The sequence below is a fragment of the Heteronotia binoei genome, chromosome 9 (genome assembly GCF_032191835.1).
Source record: "Heteronotia binoei isolate CCM8104 ecotype False Entrance Well chromosome 9, APGP_CSIRO_Hbin_v1, whole genome shotgun sequence".
In the NCBI taxonomy this organism is placed as follows: Eukaryota; Metazoa; Chordata; class Lepidosauria; order Squamata; family Gekkonidae; genus Heteronotia; species Heteronotia binoei.
Genome location: NC_083231.1, coordinates 46,060,891 through 46,088,193, shown reverse-complemented (window position 1 = coordinate 46,088,193; position 27,303 = coordinate 46,060,891). Strand labels below are relative to the sequence as shown.

The 27,303-nt window shown below is 40.5% G+C and overlaps 1 protein-coding gene across 4 annotated transcripts in view; it reads left to right on the top strand.

Annotated features, from left to right (window-relative positions):
* CLCN3 (chloride voltage-gated channel 3) overlaps window positions 1-27,303 on the top strand; it is a 75,304-nt gene that overhangs the window by 38,256 nt on the left and 9,745 nt on the right. For all 4 annotated transcript variants that reach the window (XM_060246544.1, XM_060246540.1, XM_060246541.1 and 1 more), the window contains 9 exons: window positions 9,807-9,967; window positions 11,127-11,226; window positions 15,277-15,464; window positions 17,897-18,019; window positions 18,302-18,508; window positions 19,804-19,884; window positions 21,007-21,552; window positions 22,856-23,042; window positions 26,760-27,158. In XM_060246544.1, coding sequence (XP_060102527.1) covers window positions 9,807-9,967; window positions 11,127-11,226; window positions 15,277-15,464; window positions 17,897-18,019; window positions 18,302-18,508; window positions 19,804-19,884; window positions 21,007-21,552; window positions 22,856-23,042; window positions 26,760-27,158 — 1,992 coding nt within the window. The remainder of the gene's footprint in view (window positions 1-9,806; window positions 9,968-11,126; window positions 11,227-15,276; window positions 15,465-17,896; window positions 18,020-18,301; window positions 18,509-19,803; window positions 19,885-21,006; window positions 21,553-22,855; window positions 23,043-26,759; window positions 27,159-27,303) is intronic.

Genomic DNA, 27,303 nt, shown 5'->3' with positions numbered 1-27,303 from the left:
TTTCCCATTGTAGATCCTTATGCCATATCTGAACTGAGTTTCAGGAGTAGTTTTTTGAAGGGCTGCAGAGGGAATGAGGAGACTGAAAATACACATTCCATGACCAGAGATGTGCTTGAAGTTCTTCAGAATTTCAAATGATACAGTTTGCCCAACTATTCCTATACTTAACCACACCCAGATCAAAGAGGCATTTGCCTCAGATATTCATAAAGATGTCATAAGCCTCATTCTTATCTCACTCCAACAGCTGCGGTAATGAGATGTGATGGGTTTGGTGTTATTTGTTCTTATTGGACAAATGTATTCTGTGGTGAACATCCAGAACATGTACTAACTTTTAAGAAAATTCAATAAATCAAAGTATTGGAATGGCAGAAGGGATGAGCTGGAAGTCCTTGATGGCTTCGCACATGTATGATAGAAGATGTGTGTCTGTTGAAAATCCAGTTCACTCTGCTTCAGTTTGTACCTGTTCACAGCTGCAAACTCTTACCTATTTTTTGGAAACTTCATTTGTTTCTGCTTCATGTGGTTTTACTACTCTACACTACACTCTGACTGGTTGTGTCAGTTAATGATGCAGACCTCTGGAAAGGCACTGCTATTACTTGTTTTAGCTGTGGATAATGGAAATTAAGGATGACTAATCATAATGTCTAGTGCACAGTTAGCTTAGTTTTCAGAGCTGAGCAGTTACTGACTGAATGTATGCACATATACATAGATTATTTAATAGCAGCTTACAGCAAGCCACATTGGCAATCACCAGCAACCAGAAAAGCCACATAACTACTGAATGCTCTGCGCACCATTCAACCAAACAGATTACAATAGTATAAGATACAACTATTCATATTAAAGAGATAACTATAGCCGCTTTAGTGAACTGAGAACCAATATGCATGCAGGGCTGTCTTTCTCAACCACTGTTGAACCTTAGCCAGATCGTGTATTTGGAGTAAAGGGAACGGCTTTCATCTCTTCCTTCTCTCTCCTTCTTCAGCAAAAGGCCCAGTATGTCAGTTTTCTTTGGTGACAGTTATGGTGACTTTACTCTCTCTTCTTGGCAGCCTCTGTGGTTTCCTCCTAGCAGTTGCCCCTATGCTGAAAGGCTCAGAAAAGGTGGGGTTGGTGTAGTGGTTAAGTGTGTGGACTCTTATCTGGGAGAACCAGGTTTGCTTCCCCACTCATCCACTTGCAGCTGTTGGAGTAACCTTGGGTCAGTCATAACTTTCTCAGAGCTGTTCTGCTCAAGGGCAGTTATTGGAGAGCTCTCTCAGCCCCACCTACCTTCCTCACAAGGGTGTCTCTTGTGGGGAGGGGAAGGGACAGGAGATTGTAACCCACTCTGAGACTTCAGGTGAAGGGCAGGGTATAAATCCAGTCTTCTCTTCATGGACAGGACAGGTCCTTTATTACCATTCCTGAAATGAGTTCCACAGGTCAGGGAGGCTTATAGCTTGTGCTTCCTCCGGTTGTCCAGCAGCAACTGTTTGAAGGTGGGAAGCCATACTGGGCAATGGCCTTCCTAATTTCCCTGGAATATGGAGTTGGTGTCACAATGGGGAAGAGCTGTAGGTAGCATGTGAAAGAGCTGCATGTGACTTGTAAGCCGTTGAGTATTACTTGGTTATGTTGAGATACTGACTAATACCAATACTTTGTCATTTACTTAGTCATCACCAAGTTCTTTCTCAAACATGGGCTATATTAATTAGCAGTCTTAGCTATCTGAGTAATCTTGTAGAAATTTAAGTAATTCTTGCATAAGTTTTCACATGTCAAAGTCCTCTTATCAATTTTGACCTGGAAATATATTTTGGCTGTTGTGCCTTTAAAAGGCTTGCCATGTTGCCTTCTGACCAGGTGCTTGAGACCAGAGGATGAAAGTGTTATACAAATTATTTGATTTTAATTGTGGGCCAGAAGAGATTGTTTATGGATGAGTGATTGCAGACAGTATTTAAGAGTTGAGGTTTACAATGCCTTGTGGGTCCTGATATTGTAAGACAACCACCATGCTTGTGATTTTGCTACAAGTTACATATAAAACTAGTTTTGCTGTGGAAAATCTATCAAATTGCAATTACGTTTGGCTGGGACATGCTGCTGGACACCTAATTAGTAGTTGTCATGCTGCTGATACAAATTACAGATTCTTAATGCATTCTGTTCTTGAAATGTTTACCTTTCTTTGTGACTTGCAGAAACATCTTGTTTTAGAATGATGCCAACTTCTTTATGCTTGTATTACCTCCTTTTCCCCATTGACTAGTTTTCAGTTCTTTTTTGCATCTTCTGTAGTAAAAAAAATCGTTATATGAAGTCATATCGCTTTTTAAATTACTAATTTTATCCAGACATTTTAATGGTGGTTGTCTCACAGTATAATTTTACATTTTGAATATGCTTTCATGGTACCTGTAAATATATCACAATATTACATCAATCTAGCAGTTCCTAATTTTTTTCAAAAACTAAAGAGGCCCTCCAGTGTATGTGGAAGGAATGACGGTTGAGGATTGATGCTCGGAAAATCAGGGCTTTTTTTTTTAGCAGGAATTCTTTTTCATATTTGTCTACACCCCTTGATGTAGCCAGCCCTCCTGTAGCTTGCAGTAGGCTTTGTACTAAGAGCCCTGTAAACTCTTGGAGGATTAGTTACATCAGGGGTGTGTGGCTAATATGCAGACGAGTTCCTGCTACAAAAAAAGCCCTGTGGAAAATGATGCTGATGTTGGGCAGGATCTGGAAAAAATGGGCAGTTTCCCATCAACTTGCTATCCAAAGCCATTTTGACTGCAGACTTTCCCACATAACCATAGAAAACCAGGGTTGGGAAAGATCATAGGAAAGCATAAGAAGCAGAGTGAATAGATGGACAAGAACCTATGGATGCCCCCCCCCCCCAAAGTAGTGCTGCAATAAAGCAGCCGAGATAGAGCAAAGCATCCATGTAGAAATGCTGGTGGTTTTCGATTTCTGCACTTCACGTTTATTTATTTGATTTGATTTGTATCCCGCCCTCCCCGCCGAAGCAGGCTCAGGACGGCTGATTTAGATCTGCTGATTTTCCGTATAAACTTAGTGTTCTTTCCATTGTTTTTTTTTTAGGCCCAGTTTTAAAAGTTGGTTGTTGTAGGTGAGCCCTTAACCACAATTAGCAGTAATCAGCAAGGGCAAGATGTAATTTGCAGTGCTGGGTGTCTGAGAAGTGAGGAAATGTGTCTCTGTTGGTGGCATACACAAAAATAATTTGCTGTTGTCAGTTAGAGATTTCAATATCAACACTCAAGAAATTTTGGCCATTCACTAACACATAACTGCACATAGTTTGAATAGATAGCTGTAAGATCTTTCAAGTTACTGTAAAAACAAATACAAGAATTATGTCTAGCTGTCTTCAAAAGATGATGTCCATACTGCAGCCTGTCAGTTTCTAGTTTTATTACTGTGATCAGATCACTCTTGCTGCTATTAGTTTATATATGTGTGTGGATGCTTTTGGCAAGTATTTTCTTGCCACTTAGAAACTCCAGACCAAACATGGAATGTTTCCAGTTTGATACAAGGAGAGAACACTGTTTAAAGTAATCAGCTGGAAATGGGAGAGGGGAGGCCTGAAGATGCTTGCAACCTTTGCAGCTTGATGTTCCGCATGACTGTCACATGGCTGCCCACTTGGAACAATAGCAGGGTGTGATTCTGCTTTTATGACATTTGTTTATATTGTTATGTGCTTGGTAGGTTTTTTGTTTGTTTTGTTTTAAGGAAGATAGAGTTGGGTGGTGTGGAAGAATATGGCTCCTTGTTAGAGCATCTGTTTTGCATGCAGTAGGTTCCACGTTCAATCTGTGGTATCTCCAATTAAAGGCTCAAATAGCAGATGTTGCAAAAAACTTCTGCCTGAGACCCCAGAGAGCTGCTGCCGGTCAGAGTAGACAATAGTAGACAATACTGATCTTGGCAGATTAATGTTCTGATTTAGTATAAAGTAGCTGCAAGCGCTCTTAGTTAATTATCTCCACTTGGATGTAGATAAAGTATTTGCCGCTTTATTGCTCTTACCAGATTTATCAGCAGCCTTTGATACTGTAGACCATGCCATCTTGTTGAGATTTTTGGAGGTACAAATAGGGATTAAAAAATCTGTTTTGGATTGGTTTAAATGATCTCTTATGGGCACGACTCATAGGGTTGTTGTTGGAGGCTACTTGTCATTGGTGTGATACCTGCTGGTGGTGGTTCCTCAAGGCTCAGTCCTGTCCCCCATGCTATTCGATTTTAATGGGGTCTTGCTAAAATTTGCTGACTTAGTTAAGAGCCTTGGGGGGAGGAGGTATATTGGATCTAGCTTTATTGCTGGAGAGACAACACTGCAAAAAAAAATACATTATTTCAGCTTTACTTAGTTTGGAAGATGCCCCCTTACCATGATTTGGCAGATCTGGCCATGTGAATCCATGCTCCTGTTACACAAACTCCCCTGGTCTAAGAGATCTTGAAGAACGTGGGGAAGGGGGAACAGTCCTTGGCAAACAGTTCTTCCTGGCTCCAAGTTGATGTCTGAGTTCCATAGTTGTCCGAACCCAAGCTGCTAGGCAAAAGAGATCTTTATATAGTTTCTGTCTGTTCGACTCTTGGGATTTGAATGTGGAAGGGGAAATTTCTGTTTTTGATTGAGCTATGAACAGCTGCTGAGAGGCTGGCAGGGTATGCGAGGAACTTGATTGCATTAAAACAAAAAGCCAAAGGACTGACTGGGACAGTGATAGAAATTGACCTAGTTAAAGTCCTGCTTCTCTGGGCAAGACAAGATACCTGCTTTTGTTGATGTGGAGTGCAGTATTCACAGGAATTGGCCTGGTGGAGTTAAAGTAATTATCAAACATTTGAGACAGCCTTGAGACAGTAGGTGCCTTGGAGCTTTCCTGGGCTTCGTTGACATTTTATTTTTCTGAATGTTGGCTAGTTTTAAATTTCTCTTTAGTGGCACAGAATGTGCTTTCCAAAGTGGCGGAGGGATCTTACTGGCTGTTTCCCCGTCAATGTATTAGAAGTACAAGCTTCCAAGGGTAGGGGCCTCCTGATTGGCTTATCCAGGGAAAGAGAGCCTTCTGGTTAACACTATAGTTACTTCAAGGCTATGCTATTTCAATGTACTCTATATGCACCCACCCTTAAAGACAGCTCGGAAACCTCAGCTGGTACAGAACAGCTGGTCAGCTGTTATCAGGCATGACACAAAATGTGCATGTCATGCCAGTTCTTCAGACAAGCTGCCCTGAGCCTGTTTGCAAAGAAGGGCAGGATATGTGTAATAAAATAAAATATCTACAAGACCTTTAATGGCTTTGGACCTACATATCTGCTTTGCCCCACTGCAACAGCTTTGTTCATTTAAGCAAAGTCTTCTGAGAGTTCCAGGTCCTTACATTTAGATTATTTCACAAACTATACAAAACAAAAATGTTCTGAATGGCATTTCTATGAAAGGGTTAAAGCAGTAATACAATGGAACAGTAATTGAATAGAACAGCATAGGTGGTTGCTGCTACATGGGATAGTTTTGTAGTCTTTCGCTGTGTTTATTGTATGTACCACCTCCCTTTTATTTTTATTTATTTATTTTATTCGATTTTTAGCCCACCCTTCCCATGGAACAGGCTCAGGGCGGGTTACATCACATTTTTTACTTCCTCTACCTTGGTAACACCCTTTCTTCATGCTGGTGTGATATGCCTTAGACAGTTTTTTTGTTTGCATTTTTTACTGTTCTGTAATCCTAGTTTTTCAAGCAGCCCCATAGCACAGAGTAGTAAAGCTGCAGTACTGCAGTCCGAACTCTCTGCTCACAACCTGAGTTTGATGCTGGTGGAAGCTGGGTTCGGGTAGCCAGCTCAAGGTTGATTCAGCCTTCCATTCTTCTGAGGTTGGTAAATTGAGTACCCACCTTGCTGGGGGGAAAGTGTAGGTGATTGGGGAAGGCAATGGCAAAACACTCCGTAAAAAATGTCTGCAGTGAAAACATCGTGATGCGAGAGACGCCAGAGTCGAAAATGACTGGTGCTTGCACAGGGACTACCTTTTCCTTTAATCCTAGTTTTACTGCATTGTTTGTTGGAGAATGCCACCTGTTTAAATTACTTTTTAATATTCTGTAATCTACCTTGAGTCTTCATGAGTGGCTTTAAATGAAATTAATAATAGTATAATTTGTGTGTGAGAGAGATATATATTTCAGTTCTACATGAATATTGGCACAGGGATTTAGCACAGTCCCCCAAAGAACAATGTACAAATCATTAGCAGCATTCAAAACTTTTGGTGGCAAACAGAGGACATCTGGTATTTTAGGCAAACCTTTACCCCACTCGGAATAGCTTATGGCAGCCAGTGGAGGAAATGTGTGCTTATTTGCTTATTCCATCCCAAGGATAAAATTCCAGATTTCTTCCCCCAATCCTTTAGAAGATTATACATTGCAAATAGAAATAAAAATTAAAGTTAAGGAGAGATGGCTGATTGCCATCAGGCACAAGAGTCTCATTGAGTATGTGCCTGAAATTTGTGTATTGTATGGCTATAGCATAAATATAGGTGTGTAGTTTTCTTGCCTGGAGTGCTGTTCTTATGTCCTAGATTTTTGCTTGGAGGGAATTCAGTAATGCTGCTGCATACATGGTTTGTGGTAGCAAATCAAAAGGTTAAGAACCACTGATTAGACCTCCCTTTGAGAAGCATCAGCTATGGTAGGAGAGCAGCAGACTGTACCATTTCTGTCACTTACTGATTCCCCAGGGAAGCAAGAATAAGTCTTTAATAGCAGAGGAAACTGAACTAGGAAGCTATAAAATTAAGGTAAAGATTGTTAGCTTGTATGATTTACTCTATATGTTTGAAAATGTCACTATATAGACTCATGAATCATATTCACCATGAGCAGCTGATGAGTTTTGAAGGTGTTATAGCATAATTCAACTCCTATTTTATGTGTTACTTGAAACTTGTTTGCTTTAATATATTTGTGGTGTTGACCTACTTTTGTAGCCTAGACATGAGCTAAGGACACCTTCAAAACACTGCTCCAGCTGTTCGTTTACAAATTGTGAAGCCACATTTATGGTGGGGAGGAAAGTATCTATCTGTAGGAGAGATTTTAAAAAACTGGATGAGATGCAAAGAAGTATGAGGCAGTGGTTTCTGAAATAAACATGTTGCTATTAAAATGTTAAATGGTGAAACAGACAAAGTGAAGGAAAGGTGTCTTGTGGCAAGGGGTTTGTAGGTACATTAAAACTTGCTTAATATCTGCATGGAATTACTACATTTAGGCACTTTTGCCTTTAAAAATGAAAATAACTACAACACTGAACAATATATTAAAATCTGCTGCATTATGCAATTTCTGGATCTAATTATTTCAGGCAATAGATTAAAAATGTGCAAGTGTAGTATACCACAAACCCAAGGCAGTGTAGTTACATTTTTAGAAGCTAGTGACTTGCAAACCTTCCTCATGATTTTAATTGCTTTATTTGGTTATTAATAGTTGAAGAGTGGCTGTTTTAATATTCTTTGTTGTTATAGGTGTATATGTCAGTATTTATTCATTATAGGTTTTTGCTAACCCCTGGATCTGGACAGATTCTGCACTGAAAAGCATAGCGGATGTAATTGTCAAATCCTATTTTTGTCCAGTGATACATGCTGGATTGGAATGCCTATCTACAATTAACCCAGATGGCAGTTCTTGCCATTTTTAACCAGCAGTAAAACTTTTAATTCCTGGTGGCTTGGTATCCAGAGTCTCTTTGGTCAAAATGCATCTTCAGACTTTTTTCCATTGTGATCTAGTTTCTCTAACTCTCACTGCCATACTTTCTTTTATCCATGTGTAATATTCTTGTTTAGATTCTGAGGGACCTATGTTTCTGTGGCTTGAAATAGCTCTATTGGTATTGTATCTGCTTCTGGTTCTGGTGATTTGTTTCTCCCAATTGCTTTGGATGCAGCTTTCACTACACTTTGAAAAATTGCAAGTTCTTCTTCAAAAGAGTCTTCTTGGAAGGAATGTGTCATCTTTTCATCTCTTATGTCAAGTTCTTCAGTATATTGTTCCTATATTTTCTTTAATTTGTCCTGTTCAGTTAAGGAAAGAAAACCTGAAAATAGTTTCCTTCATAGTAGTCCATATTGGAGTGTATGTTTTATTTATTATTTATTTATCACATTAGATTTATATCCTGCCTATTCTATGAAGACTCAAGACAGCTAACAACATAAACAGTATTAAAACAGTAAAACAATCAGATAAAATCTCAATGGTGCTACTTCATCTGTTCAGGCAGGATCCTATAGTATTTTCCTTTCTCCAAAGTGTTCAGATCCTAGGTAGTTGGTACTAATGCGTGATAGATGTATTTGATTTTTTAAACCTCATGCTTACTTGCTTCCTACCAGGAACTCTGGGTGACATATATGGTGTGTCTCCCCCCCCCATACCCTTGGGAGGTATTTTCAACTGAGATATACTAACTGGCTCCAAGACACCCAGTAAGTTTTGTGGCAAAGTGAGGATTTGAGGCAGGGTATTCCTATTCAGCATTAACCACTATACTGCATGGGCAAAATGTTGTCTTCTAGTTGGGATGCAGGTGGCTTTTTCTAGGGCCCAACTGTTCCCTGGACTTAAAGCAAAATTATTTTTTTAAATCCTTTATCTCCATTATTATTGAGTCATTAAAAAGTGGGGGTAGAGATCAATGGTGGTAATATACACAGGAGCAGCAGCAGTAATAGTTTTATATGGTCTAGTGGTACTGGTGACTGCTCCTGCTTAGATGTGGAAGGTATGTTTTTGTAAACCTAGTTGTTATGCGGTATATCAGAGGGGTATGTTTTCTGCCATTTACAGTTATGTTTGATTACTCTGGGCAAAATGCTGATCACCACAGTACAATAAACTGGATAAAGAATGCTTTCTCTGTAATTCCTATTTTTTTTTCATAGTCTCTTCTCTGAAATCGAAGAACAAGCCAGTAATATGAAAGCTGCTGATAGGGAGAAATTCCTGTAAACATAAATGCATTTAAACCAGCTTTTCCTATTTACTCTTGATAATTTGCTCATTATTTATATGAATGCTACATACCTGGATTTATAAATGGTATAGTCTTGATAAGACCAGATGCTAGACCAAGTAACAGTAATGTGTGAACATTAGAATGTATTTTCTGGATTAGACAAAAGATCCATCTAGTTTAGCATCCTGTTTTCCGCAGGAGGCATCCATATGCTTCTTAAAAGACTACAGGCAGGGCATTAAGGCAGGGCTGTCAATAATTGGTGTTTATGGACATACTGCCTTTGAAAATGGAGATTTCCTTGAGCCATCATGGCTAGTTAGGACCACTTAAGGGCCCTGTGGTCCCATATCAACCTTCCAATTAGTTAAGGTAGGTACCTCAGGCTTTTGAAGTTCTGGCTTCTTTTAGAGATAGACATTTATCCATTTCCTAGTGCTTTTAATTCCATAGGGGTATTACTTTCTGGAAGATGTGACTTTACTATTTCTGTGTTAATATTATCTTTGAGAGTGTTTAAGGTAGAAAAGTGTAATAAAAGCCTCATAGTGGGTCTCCTGCTGGACCCAAACAGTATTTGTATTTAAAAAACTAACAAACTCAATCTGAGTAGCAGTGTGTAGTATTTTATAATAAACAGAATTTCACTAAGCATAGACTATATTGATAATTATTTTCTGCTAGAGAGATTAGTTCTTTTTCGTTCTCTTTCCACAGCAGGAACTCATTATACAATGACAAATGGAGGCAGTATTAATAGCACAACGCACTTACTGGACCTCTTGGATGAACCTATTCCTGGAGTTGGAACATATGATGACTTCCACACCATTGATTGGGTGCGAGAGAAATGCAAAGACAGAGAGAGACACAGACGGGTATTTAAAACTACTTTGTTTCCATTTTATCCTAATGTTTATAGATAGGAAATGACAAACTAGGTGTCCACAAGGACTCACAGAGGAAGGGGCATCCTATTCTCCCCTTCCTTGCTTCTTCCTGTCATCCCTCCTATGATAAGTGGCCTGGAGGGTGGGGGGCAGGCAGCTGGGCTTGGAAAACAAAACACCTATTCCTCTCTAAATCCCACTCCCTCCATAGCTGGCCAGTGGTGACAAGGAGAGGCAAAGACTTGAGACAGAAATTGCAGGGGATGGGCTTTCTGTTCCAAGTTTCTTAACATTAGAGTGATGGGAGACAGGGCATCTGAGTAGACTCACTGTGGCCTTAGTCTAAGAGCAGAAAGACTGAGAAGAAATCCAGCAGCAGGACAAGTATATGGCTTCTCCAGTTTCTGAAACTTTGCCATAAGCAGCTGACTTAAACAAACGTTTAGTTATTGGGTGAGAATGTGGCAGATATCAGGATCCCATTTTCCAAAGATAAGAAAAGGGCTATAGCTGAGTAGGGGAGTGCTTATACTTTATATGTAGATTTAGAGATTAAATAACCGCCTCTCCCCATATGTACCCCGGAGAGCACTGAGGTCTGGTTCTCAGAACTTATTAACAATCCCTGGGCCAAGAGAAGTTAGGTTGAAGGCCACTAGGGAGCAGGCCTTCTCGGTGATAGCCCCTCGCTGGTGGAACGATCTCCCAGAGATGGTGCGAGCCCTGCGGGACCTGAACCAATTCCGCAGGGCTTGCAAAACATTTCTTTTTCAGTTAGCATTTGAGTCACCATGTGGCAACTAAGACGGAACCTGATTAATGAATGAATAGACACTCAGCCATCTTAAATACATCATTTTAGCACCTATTTTTATATCTTATATGTTTATATGTTTTTATGTATTTTAAATAATTTATTGTAATTAATGTTTAAGTTGTTATGTTTTATGAATCACGGGACTCCCATGTCTATTATTGTTTAATGTGAATCATGAGACTCCCGTGTCTGTTAGCCGCCCTGAGCCCGCCTAGCGGGGAGGGCGGGATATAAAAATAAAATATTATTATTATTATTATTATTATTATTATAATTGTAATTTACAGATCAATTGTAACATACAGAACAATTAAATAATTGTTTCTACAGATCAATAGCAAGAAGAAAGAATCTGCATGGGAGATGACAAAGAGTTTGTATGATGCATGGTCAGGATGGTTAGTCGTAACGCTAACTGGCTTGGCATCAGGTAGGGACAACTGGAAGAGTCTGTTTTGCAGAATTACTTGTTGCAGTTATGATGTGTTAAGCTCTAGTCACTATAACAGTGTCAGGACACATTGTACCCAGATATTGGGTTCAATCTCCATTTCTTTTCTTGCAAGTTACATGCTAAATGTAGAGCTTCCTTGTTTGCTGCTGTTCTGGCTATTTACACAGTGTTCTGCCTATTACCATCTTTTAAACATTCTTTTAGGTAATGATAGAAAGGTCACAGAAGTTGTTGCTAAATACATTGCAACAGTTTGAGTATTTGCACCAAAACATTGTTGTGTATAGTATAGATTGAAATTTTAATCTTTTTATATAGAAATAATGTTTTAAATGTATGTTTATCTGTTCATACTAATTCTTTCTATATCATTGTATTAATTTATATCAACATAGCCTTATAGCCTACTTGTATAACAGAGACTCAGTGGCTGCATTTTAAGTGTCAAACTGGACTTTTTGGACATTTTCCTTGGAAGAACTGAATTGAACAGCATTTTGTTATAGTCAATGAAGAAGTGGTTGTGAGGCAAAGGCAATGAAGGCTTCTTTGACATGTATTCATGGTTTCTTTTCTTAATGAGTCCTGCAGCAGACCTTACATATGAAGAAAATGTCTCTCTACCCAGCAGTTTTCCTCTGCTTACCATTTATCTTTCTATCCACAAATCCAAACCTTGTTTTATGCTGAGCAGTAAAAATTTGCATTGTTTGGTGTTCTGTTGTTTCCCTGCCAAGTAAAACATTAACGTACACATACAGTAAGGAATGCAATTGTTCTAGCAGTAGAACAGGTTAGACTGGTTGTGAAGATTCATTTGTTCTTTAGAAACTGAAGAAATGAGTGAAAATACATTAAACGTTTTAAAACTGATCCCCCCCCCCCCCAAATATATAAGGAATTTTATCTATAGCACATGAATGGGCTAAGTTGTATACTTCTTTAGGGCTCCAAATCACACATAAGACACTGCTGGTGTTAAACTGGAGAGGATCATTTCTGCTTCTGTGAACCTTATGTACTCATCAGAGGTGTTGTATGGACACCAAAGCCCCTCCAGTAGAATACTCAGGCTTGCATCTAATGATGCACAAGTGAAAACATAAACAGACCTAGATCCTTTTGTGCAACGGTAGTGCTTTCCTCCCAACATATGATAATGCCCAGAAATTGGTTGTTCAAGAGCTTGCAGAAGTGCAAGTGGAGATACAGTAAGTTTGATTCAGACTGTTGTAGCCACTTGAACTTCCTTGTGTGTTCCACTTGTGCAACAGATCTAGTGTAAAAGGACTTTTTGCATTGGATCTATCCCCAGTGTCTGTATTATATCAAGATAATGTTTTGCTCCCCTCACTTCTCCAAGTGATGAGAAGCTCCAGGGGCTGCTGCTTGCACACGTTTTCGAGAAGAAAAGAGAACTGGAGTCTTAAGATATTTTTATAGTATTTCAGATCAGGAAAACAATATGGGGGAGGCTTAAGCTTCCTCTCCCCAAGCACAGCTGTCTTGATCCAAATAAAGGTGCATGGGAATCAAGTTTCCGCTGGCAACTCCCAGCATGTGTCTGCTTCTTAGGGCCTGAGGATAGACTTGAGAACAATGTATCATATAATTAGGTCCTGTGCCTCTCCTTTTCACAGTTAAAACATTTTTTTCTTTTTGCACTGACCTACACACGCCTTCCTCCACCCTTCAGCTAGCAGTGGGGTTCATGGGTTTCAGTCCTGATGGCTATTTGGATTGAACCAGTAATGCAGCCATTACAAAGCATTACTAAGCGTTACCATTCCTTTTGCTGCATTGGATCATCTGAGTCACAGTGATCAGAGGACTTGCAGGAAATTGTGTGTGCGGCCCTGTGTGAGAGAATATATATTGTTTCAAAACGGACAGATAATTTCCCTTTTTGGATTCTATTGAATGACTGTTCAATTTTTGTCAGAGTTGATTAATGCCCTGAGCCAGACACCTTGACTTTAACCCTATTCTGGTTTAATTTAAAAAGAAGAAATGTAATTAGTGTCCAAAACCTCAGGGAATGCTAAGCCTTTAAAAGACTGTCTTCTAATCCCGAAGTTTTGGAGGTTTTTGTGATGGGTGGGTGGGCTCTGGTTATATTTTCAGATTTTATAGTGCTTAATTAAAAATTTCATCCATGTGCACAGAAGTTTTGAATAAATGTGAAATCATAGGTTTAAACATAACTGTGGTTGCATCCAAAGACCACCACAGGAAGTACATCATAGGACACTCCCCTTCATCCTCCTGCTACAGCTTTTTGTGCTATCTGCAGATCCATTCTTGGGGTAGGTGGTGACACCTGTCTCCATTTTTTTTGTTATTGGAAGTGTTTTCCATTTACTTAAAAGGGTATTTTGGAACCAAGCTTGAGTGTTCATGGTTTTGTATGTAGGAGAAAAAGGTTACAGTTGGTATTCTAATTAATGTGTTGGTTTTCATTTTTTTAAACTAAAGGCTAAAAGGTTCCCTCTGATACAAACTATAACATAAAAATCTGTATGAGTCCAATAAAATTCAAACAATTGTAGCTAGGTTTGTAGTTTCTGATATGCTATTTGGAAATCAGGTATAACTATTATTAATCCCAGAAACCATGCAGATAGTGTCCTTTTTGCACATGTACTTTCTGATAAAAAAGGAATGTATGTGCATATTGCTTTCACAGGATTGGGATATCTGTGTTCCCATGCTGGGCCCACTAAGAAAGAGGGGTGAGTGGGATTCCTTGCTGCATGTGTCATGGGCCCACTCTTGTACAGCCCTAATCATAGAAGCTCGATGAACTATGTGTTAATACAGTCACTCTGAAATGGTACTCCCTTTGTGGCTAGAGCAAGCCACATTTGCAGTTACCTTTAACCAAAAGAGCCATGTTTACGTCCATCTGCGGCATGAGGCTTGCACGCCAGGGAGGCTTGCAGGTTACCTTTCCTCTGACAGCAGCTTTCTCAAGGTGTGAACTGCTTGTCAGCCACAAGCTCCACAGGGCAAAGTCCTTGCCTCCTTTTCTGGAGCATGCAGCAGAAGCTCCATGGAGGAACAACGCTCAGAAAAGCCACAAGTTCTCCTGAGCCACTGTGTACCACTGCTCTAAAGTCTAGTTCACTGATTTCTGTTGGTTGTTTTTTCACTCATGCAAATAATCTAATCGCATGAGCAGCATATTGTGAGAGTCAGGAGCCCTTGACCACAGCAGTTTTCCTGATCTAGAAAGGTAAATGCATTTACTAGCACTTAAAAGGTTCACAGCAAAATGTTATCCTCTTTGGTATACAGAGCCTGGGTTACCTGAGATTGCCTAAAGCCTGATTATATACATCAAAATCTGCCCTTCTCAATTGTAGATAATTGGATGTGGTGCTATGGAACTGCTGATTTTTTTCTTTGAGTTTATGCCAGTACAAAGGGATTAAAATTATTTTATTAGATTTATATCCTGTTTTTTGACCATAGAGTTGTCTTGAAAGTATGCTATTTTATGAGACAGTTTTAACTTTTCTGTACCTCATTCACATTCTTAATAATTTAAATCTTCCCTGTGGGACTCAGTTCTGTTGTAGCTTATCCATTTCCAGCATAACCTATTCCTCCTCCATTTTGTAGATGATTAAAGAAAATGTATACCATTATCATCTGATGTAACATGTGATGTTTGTAAAACATCATGCATTTTATTTACCCCTGGACACTGAGTAAGAAGTTCTGACTTTTGATATTGGCACTGAGAAGAACTTACTATCATTGACAGCGCTGTCTGTCTTTATTTGCCTCTTTAAATTTGAGACATATTCTCAGGTTAATAATATGAAGTAGAAACATCTTTCTGAATTAATGTTGCAACTTAAATGACCTTAGTGGTATTTTAGTAAAAGTGATCTGATTTAGGTAACAGCATTGTTTTACCTAGTAAGGTAGTAATGCATTAAGTCACTACTTTTGAGAATTGATCATGATGTTATATTCATAGCCTCTGAAAGTGTTAACCTATCAGTGTTTATACAACAGGTGCATTGGCTGGTTTGATAGATATTGCTGCAGACTGGATGACTGACTTAAAGGAAGGTATTTGTCTCAGTGCCCTGTGGTTTAACCATGAGCAGTGCTGCTGGACATCAAATGAGACAACGTTTGAAGAGAGAGACAAATGCCCACTATGGAAAACATGGGCAGAACTAATAATTGGTCAAGCAGAAGTAAGTATAGTTTTTAAACAAAGCAGTGTAGTAGTGTCTTGGGAGATTGGTCACCCAACTGTGAAAAAGAGAAATTGTTTCATCCACACAATGCCTCAGTGCTACATTACCATAATTTATTACACCGATTTAATTGGTTTTATGGATTGATCTCCCCGATCACTTGATTTGTGGCTGTGCATGAGTGAAATTGTCAGGAATATAAGAGTGCAGAGATCTAGAACCAAAAATTTCATAGTATTTTAGCTATGAGAAAACATATATTTAACACATTTCTGTGCCGCCTTTCCACCCAAATAGGGTCCCCAAGGCAGCAAACATTTTCACATTAAAACAACAGCAGCAACAATAACAAAAGTGGTTAGGGTCCATACAGGCCATACATGTGTGCGTGCGTGCATTGATGTGTGGGTGTGTCCATTTCCCTTCCAGTGGCAGATGCCTTCGGTTCTGGAGGGTCTCCTTTTCTTTGTGGCTTGCTTGGGACAGAAGAGAAGGGGCAGACTGAGAAATTCCTTTGCACACCATGGTAGATGGTACCCTGAATCCCACATATTAGTTTGTAAACCTAGCATCTACTCTCAGCCAGAGGGAATCTAGGGTTCAGCTTCCTGTTTCTTATACAGTAAGGCTGTACAAGATCCTCACTCTTCCCCAGAATTCTGACTGGTTCTTAACTGCTGCTCTTATGGTTTTTTAGGTAGGGTCTGGCAGACTAGCACAATTCTGGTTGTGATTTTGTACCAGGAGACAATTATTTGTGCAGTATTGTAAGAGTTCTGGAAGTAGAGTGCTGATCTGTGGTCTTGTAGAGCAAGGGATCTATTTTGTCACTTTTAGAGGTTTTTATTTTAAAAATTACATAGCCAATTCCTTCCCTAGGGCTTAGAATAATAGAATCAGAGTTGGAAGGGGCCATACAGGCTATCTAGTCCAACCCTCAGCTCAATGCAAGATCAGCCTAGAGCATCCCTGACGTGTTTGTCCAGCTGCTGCTTAAAGACTGCCAGAGAAGGAGAGCTCTCTACCTCCCTAGGTAGCCAATTCCATTGTTGAACAACTCTTCCTGTAAAAAAAGTTTTTTCTACAATCCAGCTGATACCTTTTCACCCTTAATTTAAACCCATTATTGTGAGTCCTCTCCTCTGCTGCCAACAGGAACAGCTCCTTGCCCTCTTCTAAGTGACAGCCCTTCAAATACTTAAAGAGAGCAATTGTGTTTCCTCCTCAACATCCTCTTCTCCAGCCTGAACATTCCCAAGTCCCTCAGCCTTTCTTCATAGGGCTTGGTCTTCAGGTCCCTGATCATCTTCATCACTATCCTCTGCACCCACTCCATTCTGTCCACATCCTTTTTGAAACGAGGCCTCCAGAACTGCACACAATACTCCAGGTGCGACCTGATCAATGCAGTGTATAGTGGGACTATGACATCTTGTGATTTGGATGTTATGCTTCTGTTGATACACCCCAAGACTAAGTTAGTCTTTTTTGCTGCTGCATTACATTGGCTGCTCATATTTAATTTACAGTCCACCTGTACCCCGAGATCTTGTTCACACATGCTGATACCCAGAAGTGTATCCACCATTAAGTATATATGGTGCTCCTTTTTGTTACCCAGATGTAGAACCCCACACTTCTTCTTGTTAAATTGTGTCTTGTTCACATCTGCCCACTTTTGCAATATATTCAGAACTTGTTGAATTCTATCTCTCATCTTCTGGTGTGTTCACTGCTCCTCTCAATTTGGTGTCATCTACAGATTTAGTCAGTAGCCCCTCTATACTCTCATCCAGATCATTTATAAAAATATTGAAAAGTACTGGGCCCAGAACCGAACCCTATGGACACCTCCCTCCATTCAGATGAAATGACACTGACAGCTACTCTTTGAGTGTGGTTCTCCAACCAGTTCCCTTTCCATGTAACTATCCTAGAGTCCAGTTCACAATCCTCTAGTGTACCCATCAGAACATCATGGGGAATTCTGTCCAAAGCTTTACTGAAATCCAGGTAACCAACATCAACAGCATTCCAGTAAGCTCGTTACTCAATCAAAGAAGGAAATGGCAGGACCTGTTGGGGCCAAATCCATGCTTATTTCCCCTGATCAGCAAGTTGTCCTTTAGGTGCTCACAGATTGATCCCTTTAAAATCTGCTTTAGTAGTTTGTCTTTAAAGTTTTATTTTTGCTGTGTCTTCTCAAAAGGGGGACCCTGAATGTAAGATGACCCGCTAAAATGTATACCGGGAAGGGGGGGTTGTTTGCTTTAATTACCGGAAATAACTGTAACATAGGCCAATTTAAGATTTTTGATGGCATGCCTGAAAACATTACATGTGAGTAAATATATTTCTTAAAATACAGAATATCCACATGTTTGCTATTAAAATTTGCTAACTGTTCCTCTCTCTCTTTCTCTTTGTAGGGCCCAGGCTCCTACATAATGAACTATATAATGTATATTTTCTGGGCTTTGAGTTTTGCTTTCCTAGCAGTTTCTCTTGTGAAAGTGTTTGCTCCTTATGCATGTGGCTCTGGGATTCCAGAGGTAGGATTTGTTACTCATATTTAAGAAAATATAATGAGTTGTAGCATATATTTTATTACATGATGCTGTGGTTACTTTATAAACATTAGCATAGAAAATGAAATTGGATATCAAGTGAGATTAATCAGGAAATAGTGCATTAGGTTTCCTATTTAAGGCATAAATTTTGCTTCAAATAATTTGTAATCAGATGTGTTAATCATGTCAATTCCAGAATGTGTGTGATCTATTCACGGATTAGAAGAGGAGTTTCCTTGCAATTAATTTTTTTTTCTTTTTTAGATCAAGACCATACTGAGTGGCTTCATAATTAGAGGATACTTGGGCAAGTGGACCTTGATGATAAAAACAATCACTCTAGTCTTGGCCGTAGCCTCAGGTTTGAGTTTAGGAAAAGAAGGCCCTCTTGTACATGTTGCTTGTTGCTGCGGCAATATCTTTTCCTACCTCTTTCCGAAGTATAGTACAAATGAAGCCAAAAAAAGAGAAGTATGTCCTTCTTAAAACTATAAATGACATGTGTTTATAATAGTATGATTAAATAGGCAGTAGTATATTCCTGTATTAAAATATGTTCAGATGAATAAATTCTATCAATACATTTTAGAATAATGGTGAAAAAAATTGCTGTCCTCTTTTGTTGTAGTAGTTAAGTGCGCGGACTCTTATCTGGGAGAACTGGGTTTGATTCCCCACTCCTCCACTTGCACCTGCTGGAATGGCCTTGGGTCAGCCGTAGCTGTGGTAGAGGTTGTCCTTGAAAGGGCAGCTGCTGTGAGAAGCCTCTCAGCCCCACCCACCTCACAGGGTGTCTATTTGTAAGGGAAGAAGATAAAGGAGATTGTGAACCACTCTGAGATTCAGAGTGGAGGGTGGGATATAAATCCAATATCATCATCATCTTCATAGAACAAGGCAGAGGAAAAATGTCTAGCAAGTACTATTACAGGGATTTTCAGAAGTGGGGCCTGCTATTTCCCAAGTAGTTACATTAGGGCATATGTGGTATTATTCTCTTTCATATAATTTATTGTAGAAAACCTTTTTTCTCCTCCCATTTGGTGAAAAAATAGGGCTTCCCCCGTCCTTTTCCCTGGGGTCCAGCCCCCAGGATTCTCAGGGGCTTCTCCCCACTGCATATTAGCTGACAGGTAGGGTAAACCCCTCCCCTAAACAGCACAAGAACATTACACGAGATATTCTAGTTGTGGGCGAACTCTATGGTTTAAAGCTAATTTTATCGTAGAGTTTGCCCAAAAACCAGAGTGTCCTTTTGATGATGTCCCTACCCACCCCTGGAATGCTACCCACAACCCCCTGGCAGATCAACAAGGGAATTCCCCCCCCCCCTCCAAATAAGTGCTAGTTTTGGCCTGTTTCTGCTGGAGGTGGTAGAAAATGACAGGCACAGTAGCACAGAGAGAGTGGGTTTAAATAGTTTTCTTTTTATATTTGTTTTAAGCAGTGGTATAAGAATATCCTAAATAAATCAATCTAAGATATACTTTGATTATATATTTTGAGATACAGAGTTTATGGCAGGATTTTTAAAAAAAACATGGTCCAGTTGTGATTGTCTTGCTCTGCTGTCTTGGGAAAAGCAGCTGTCCCTCATACAGTTTCCTTAGGTTAGCAGGAAAATTCCTTCAGTCAAGCCTGCTGATTCTTCAGCTTCACTGCAGTTTTGTAGATTCCAGTCTTTACAGTGTGTTTTTGAACAAAAAAAAATGCTGTTATGTATGACCTGCCTGCAGACAGTTTAAGCAATACTGTCCTTCCTACAGGTATTATCAGCTGCATCAGCAGCAGGAGTATCAGTAGCGTTTGGAGCGCCCATTGGTGGAGTTCTTTTCAGTCTGGAGGAGGTATCTATAATCAGTACTTGAAACACACATTGTTTCATTATTGTCCTTGTGCATGGCCTGTGTGGCTTTGATTCTCTCATATACCATCCAGGTTTAAACATTGCACGGTTGCACTCCACGTGTGCTTAACTCCATGATTATTTGGTGATAAATGATTAGTACAGTTTCACCCTTGCAAATAAGTGAACCAAAATTAATCACCCTATATACCTTTGTTATTTTTGGCACACTGCAAGCACTCATCTGCCAATTCTGCAAAAGCTCATCAGTCTAATCACCTAGAGGCAAATCTTGTCCTGGTATAATACATAAATTGTTAGAAGCTTCTTACTGTGCAGTTAATGTCTCCATTTGTCCTGTTACTGGTGAAGCTCAACATTGTTAGCAGTTTGTAGTTTGAAGTTGGCTGGGCATTCCAGATAGCAAAATTGGTGGAAGAAATACAATAAGTTGACCAGGTCTAGCCTGAGTCTGGCACATAGTGCTTCTGATTCTTTCCATATTCAGCGTGACTCCACAAAGGTTGGTTGAGTGGTGACCAGCTTATGAACTCAGCATGTCAGGAAACTATCACAAAGCTCAATTTGCTGTAGAATAAAGTCAGAGTCCAGTAGCACCTTTAAGACCAACAAAGTTTTATTCAGAATGTAAGCTTGAAGACGATGAAGTGTGCATGCACACGGAAGCTTACATTCTGAATAAAACTTTGTTGGTCTTAAAGATGCTACTGAACTCCAACTTTATTCTGTTGCTTCAGACCAACACGGCTGCCCACCTGGATCTATCTCAGTTTGCTATGCTTGTGGGAACTGGCCAGGTAACAGAATCCATGCACTGTGCAGCCGTTACCTTGTTTGTTAAAGCGTTGCTATATTTTCAAGTATTTTCAAATATTTTAGCATTAATAGTTCTGTATTTAATGCATAGAGTGGTGTCTTTTTCATTATCTCTTTGAGAATTTCTACTTAGGATACTGTAGCCAGCTTTTTAAAATATATATATATATATATATATATATATATATATAAACTAGCTTTCGTTAGTTGCTGTTGATCAGTATCATCTCTTAAGCATTATAGAATGCAAGCAAATAGTGAAATAGACCTGTTTTGTTTCTTGCAGGTCAGTTATTATTTTCCCCTGAAAACCTTATGGAGATCATTCTTTGCTGCTTTGGTAGCTGCATTTGTTTTGAGGTCCATCAATCCTTTTGGTAACAGCCGCCTAGTCCTTTTTTATGTTGAATACCATACCCCGTGGTATCTGTTTGAACTGTTGCCCTTCATTCTTTTGGGAGTGTTTGGTGGATTGTGGGGAGCATTTTTCATCCGTGCAAACATTGCTTGGTGTCGCCGCCGCAAGTCAACAAAATTTGGAAAGTACCCAGTACTGGAGGTCATTATTGTAGCAGCAATAACTGCTGTCATTGCTTTCCCAAACCCATACACCAGAGTCAACACCAGTGAACTTATTAAAGAACTCTTTACAGACTGTGGGCCCTTGGAATCTTCCTCCCTTTGTGATTACAGAAATGATATGAATGTCAGTAAAATAGTTGATGATATTCCTGACCGTCCAGCAGGCACTGGAGTGTATTCAGCTATATGGCAGCTGTGTTTAGCCCTTATATTTAAGATTATAATGACAGTCTTCACCTTTGGAATCAAGGTAAGATATCACAAATTATGTCTCTTTGGTCATTGCTCTTCTCCTTCCCATTCTACTCCTCCTATTCAAATCCATAACATATTGTGCATGGCAGTCAAATGAATATTCATCAGGTTTAATTTAGGACAGAAGTCAAATGGTTGCTTGTTGGCTGTTTAGTCAAGAATATGTACACTATGAATTCCCCAGTTTTTAAAACTTTAGTGTTTTCACAGTAGGCAAGTGAAAACTGCTGTGTCATCCTGCATAGTAAATCATGAGGGGATTAGAGAGAGAGAGAGAGAGAAGGTCAGTCTTCAGAAGATAAGATCTTTACTGCTTTGAAAGTTTGCACTTTGGCAGGAGTTGGTGTAGGAATTCAAATGAGACAGACTTACTTCTATTTGCAGTCGTAAAATGTTTAGTACCTCTTAGAGCAACAGGTTCTGAATCACTGGAATTAGTGGGAAGGTGAGTGGATAAGTATGGCTGAGTGTCTAAAGACAAGTAATGATATAGGGAGCAGAAACTGGTTTGGGTCTTGACAGATTGCTTCATCTTGCACAAGTCTGGTTTTGCTGGAGGAATTTCACTTAAGGATGAAAATGACTATTTAGCATACATTTGATGTAATGTTTGTTCAGCTGCGGACTTCAAAGAATATTTTGAATGCATGATTTCTTTTTGTTGAAAAAACAAATTTGTTTCCAGTTGCAGCAGCCTGTGTAGATCACACCCTGCCTTAATGGGCAGGCTGGCTCTGCTGCACATCAGTGGCAAGAAGACTGTGAGTAGGTGGAATTTTCATATAATGTAATATTGACTGACTGCCACCAGGAGTTGTTGAGAGAGAAAATCCATGCAGTGCTAGTATAACTATGCTCCTTCAGTAGCCTGAAGGATGATGAGAAGCAGTGATGTTGCTGGTGTCTGCAAGCAGCTGAACATATAGTTGCACTGGTGCTGTGCCTGTTGCAGGCATATTTGCCCCTTCTCCCCCTTAGCCACCACTCAGAAATGGCAGTGGAAATGAACTTTCTGCATGTCATTTGGCATTCTTGTGTACAAGCTGGTGCTGCTTCTCTAATACTCTAGTGCCTTGGTTAACTATAGCGCTGGGTGGGGGGAGCCTCTCATGCTTTTTTAGCTACTTCCCCATAAGAAGAATAGGAAGAGAGACAGTAGGATGCAAAGTTTATGTGGGCTTGTGGCTTTGGAAACTTTCATGCTGTCCTGTGATCGATAGGCATAGCTAACTTAATGCTTGTGAAGCATTCCTTCAGCAAGGCTATAATTTCCGTTGGCTTCCTTTTTTTCTTGTTAGGTTCCCTCAGGTTTGTTCATACCTAGTATGGCCATTGGAGCAATAGCTGGAAGAATTGTGGGAATTGCTGTGGAGCAACTTGCTTATTATCACCATGACTGGTTTATCTTCAAGGAATGGTGTGAAGTTGGAGCAGACTGTATAACACCAGGCCTCTATGCTATGGTTGGTGCTGCTGCATGCTTAGGTAACTAAATTGTAACACAGCAACTAAAAGAATTTAGTCCCTTCTTAGAATCATAGAGTCAGAAGTGACCTCCAGGGTCATCTACTCCAGCTCCCTGCACAATGCAGAAAATTCTCAAATACCTTCCCCCCACACCACCAGTCCAGTCCCCCACCCCGCTCCATGAGCGAAAAACCCCAAAAACAAAACAGCCTTCAAGATCTGTCCAAACTGACTTGGAGAAAATTTCTTCCTAACCCCAAAGTGGTGATCAACATTTTTCTGTGTGTAAGAAAGGGCCACAAGAACTGAGCTGATACACTTCTTGCCCTCCCTTAGGTTGCCTTAGTAAGTGAGTTAAGTGGAAAAAAAGAAACTGCATGAATGAATGTGACCAGCATTAGAAGAACTTGTCTTTTTGAATGTGCTCATCTTCTGTGTGTGCATTTGTTTAACATCACTCCCCCACCACAGACACATATGCACGAAAGTGAGGAAACAACTTCTGGTGTTGCCTGGTAGAACTTAAAAAAAAAATTAAAGCTGAATCTGAAAGAAGTTAAGAATTGGAAATAAGGAAACTAACACTTCAGCATATGTAACCACAAACTTGCATACTCTTTTTGATACTTTCTAGTAATGTCTTCAGCAAACAATGTAAACACAGATTTAGCTATCCCCAGCATTAGCTTTCATCATGTTGAAGATGGGTACACTGCTGCTTCTCAGGACAATTCTTCTCAGGTTCTTTTCTTAGCATTTCCAAAGAGACAAGGGAGCCCTTTTTCATTCCTAATCCTGTTGGCAAATCCATGTGCCTCACAAATCTAAACCAGTGATGCACACTGACTAATGATATAAATGCTAAATATTGTGATGCTTCTGGTGGACCAGTTGTTGGGTGAGTAAACAATGAGATAGAATTTAACTTATAAGCTGACATTTTGAAGGTAGTGTTACAGAAACCAGCAGCAAATGTCTTGAGAAAGCAAGTTAATGCAGAGCCAGTTGAAGATCAGCCTAGCAATGTTTTTAGGAGGATGTGCTTTAATCCACATCAATCCAGTTTTTGTCCGGGTCACAGGACGGAGACGGTTCTGGTTGCCCTCACAGATGACCTCCAGAGGCACCTGGACAGAGGTGGCTTGGCAGTGCTGATGTTGCTAGACCTGTCAGCGGCATTCGACAGTTCAACCATCAGCTACTGACCTGTCACCTCACCGACACTGGGAACCAGGGGTTGGCCTTGAAGTGGCTTTCCTTCTTTCTCCGTCAGGGACAGAAGGTGGCACTAGGAGACAAACTGTCTCGATGACACCCACTTATCTGTGGCGTGCTGCAGGGAGCGGTTCTTTCTCCAATGTTATTCAATATCTACATTCGTCCCCTTGCCTAGATTGCCCAGAGGTATGGGCTGGGTTGTCACCAGTATGCAGATGACACCCAGCTCTATCTGTTGATGGGCAGCCAGTCCAGTTCCACCCCGGAAGATCTGTCCGCAGCATTGCAAGCTGTGGCAGGGTGGCTCAGGCTGAGTAGACTGAAATTAAATCCGACGAAGACCGAGGTTCTGTTCTGAGTTGCCGCAGTTTGGGACCGGCGGTCTGCTTACCGACCTTCAATGGAGTGCAGCTCACGCTGGCGCCCAAGGTTAAAAGCTTAGGGGTGCTCTTGGATCCCTCTTTAACAATGGAGGCCCAAGTAGCTGCTACTGCCAAGTCAGCCTTTTACCATCTCGGATGGCAAGGCAGTTGGTCCCCTTTCTTGAGCACAACGACTTGGTAACAGTGATCCATGCCACAGTCACCTCGAGACTGGATTACTGTAATGCCTCTACATGGGGCTGCCCTTGCCCCAAATCTGGCGACTCCAGCTAGTCTAGAATGCTGCAGCCAGGCTGTTAATGGAAGTTCCTCTATGGGAACACATTCAGCCTGTGCTGAAAGCGCTGCACTGGCTACCGATAGTGTACTGGATTAGCTTCAAGGTGCTGGTTATTACCTTTAAAGCCCTATATGGCCAGGGTCCTGCATGCCTTAGGAACCACCTTTCCCTGCACATGGCCCAGCAAGCACTTCCATCCGGGTCTCAAAACCTGTTGACAGTTCCCAGCATCAGAAAAGTGAGGTTCAAATCAATGAGAGTCAGGGCCTTTTCTGTTGCTGCCCCTAGCTGGTGGAATGAGTTGCCAGAGGTGGTTAGGGCCCTGTGAGAGCTTCCACAGTTCTGCAGGGTCTGCAAAACGGAACTCTTCCGCTGTGCATTTTCATGATGACAACACCTGCAGCAATGGGATCGGCCCATAAAAACATTACCAACTGTCTACCTCATCACGCTATGATGATCCTAGGACCCCTTAGAATGGCTAACCACCATTAGAACTTGATCGCTGTCTGAAACCATGATACTAGTACACGTAGATGTTTTAGAAATTGTTTTTATTGTTGTTTTATTTTAATTTGTGAGCCACCTTGAGCCTGCCTTTGGCGGGGAGGGCAGCATATAAATCAAATAAATAATAATAATGCAACAGAGGTGAAAAGACTTTTCTGAGTTCTAAGAGGAACAGAAGGACCATGTTGAACTTAGGTTACATTCATCCCCCTCAACAGCTTGATTTTTAACAGCATAAACACTATCTTCTCTGGATTCAGTTTCAGCTTATTTACCCTTGACTACAGCTTCCAGTCACCAGTTATGAACAGAGATAACTGTTCCTACCTGCTTTGTTTAAAGAAATACAGATTTGAGTGTCATTAGCTTATTGATGAAGGCCAACTTTATAGCTATGGATGATCTCACTCAGCTGCTTTTTATATAGTGAGAGAAGCAGACCCCATCATACACATGTTCCAGATTCAGCACAGATGGACACTTCTCCTATTTGCCATGCTATCAGCTGATGAGGTCATTTGTTTGTTGTTGTTTTTCTCCTGGATAGTTTTATATTTTGATTTTAGTATTTTAAAATTCTGCTGTTCTGGATATGTATCCAGTAATACTATTAAACAATACTGGGGATTGGGAATTATTATGTGGTTGGCACCTGGCTTCTGGTCAGGGGTGTCAAACTCATTTTGTTATGAGGGCAGAATCTGACATAAATGAGATCTTGTTGGGCCAGGCCATGCCAGGCTGCGCCTTGTGTGTACCTATTTAAGATTAGGTATCTGAGATACAAACTTTATAACGGACACAGACACAGAGATTTTAAAAAACTTTAAAACATGCTTAAAACATTAGCACTTATTAATGTTAAAGGTGCTCTCTTTATATTTCTCTCATGGGATCCAGGGAACTGGGCTAAAGAAGCTGTGGCCCTTCCTTCCCCAGGGGACCAAGAGGGAGAGGAGCCTCAGCCAATAGAAGGAAGAGAGGCTTGGGTCAGTAGACCTGTGACTGAGAAAGCCTAGCAAAGTAAGCTCTGCCTCCCTCCCGTTTCTTCCCCAAGGCAGAAGCCTCAGCTAATTGAGAAGATAGAGGGTTTGCTCTGTAGCTCCTGTGCAATTGAGCAAGCCTTGCAAAGCAGGCTGTGATGCAGAAGGAAGCAAGAGAGAGGGAGAAGGAAGTAGATGACAGCCTGTCATTCGGGGGCCTGATAAGAGCCCTCTGGGTCCTGATTTGGCCCCCAAGCCACATGTTTGACACCCCTGATCTAGGTGGTCAGGGACCACCACATTTATATGTTATCCTGCAAGAGCATATTAATGAGGAAGTTTTTTTTCTCTTTCATTTCAGGTGGTGTAACAAGGATGACTGTCTCTTTAGTGGTTATTGTATTTGAGTTAACAGGTGGCTTGGAATACATTGTGCCCCTCATGGCTGCAGTAATGACAAGCAAGTGGGTAGGAGATGCATTTGGCAGGGAAGGTATTTATGAAGCACACATTCGTCTAAATGGGTATCCCTTCCTGGATGCAAAAGAAGAATTCACCCATACAACGCTGGCTGCTGATGTTATGAGGCCTCGAAGAAGTGACCCACCCTTGGCTGTGTTAACCCAAGATAATATGACAGTGGACGATATAGAAAACTTGATCAATGAAACCAGCTATAATGGTTTCCCAGTTATAATGTCAAAAGAGTCCCAGAGACTAGTGGGTTTTGCTCTAAGGAGAGATTTGACTATTGCAATAGGTAATTGTTTTCCTGTCTTCTGAATTTGTATTATTTCCTTCAGAGCAGTTAATATTGAAGACAAACATAGCAGATATGGGTTGGGTGACGGTATTTGGGGAGCAGAAGTGGCTTTACTCTGCCACATGTCCCCTGCTTTTGCCTT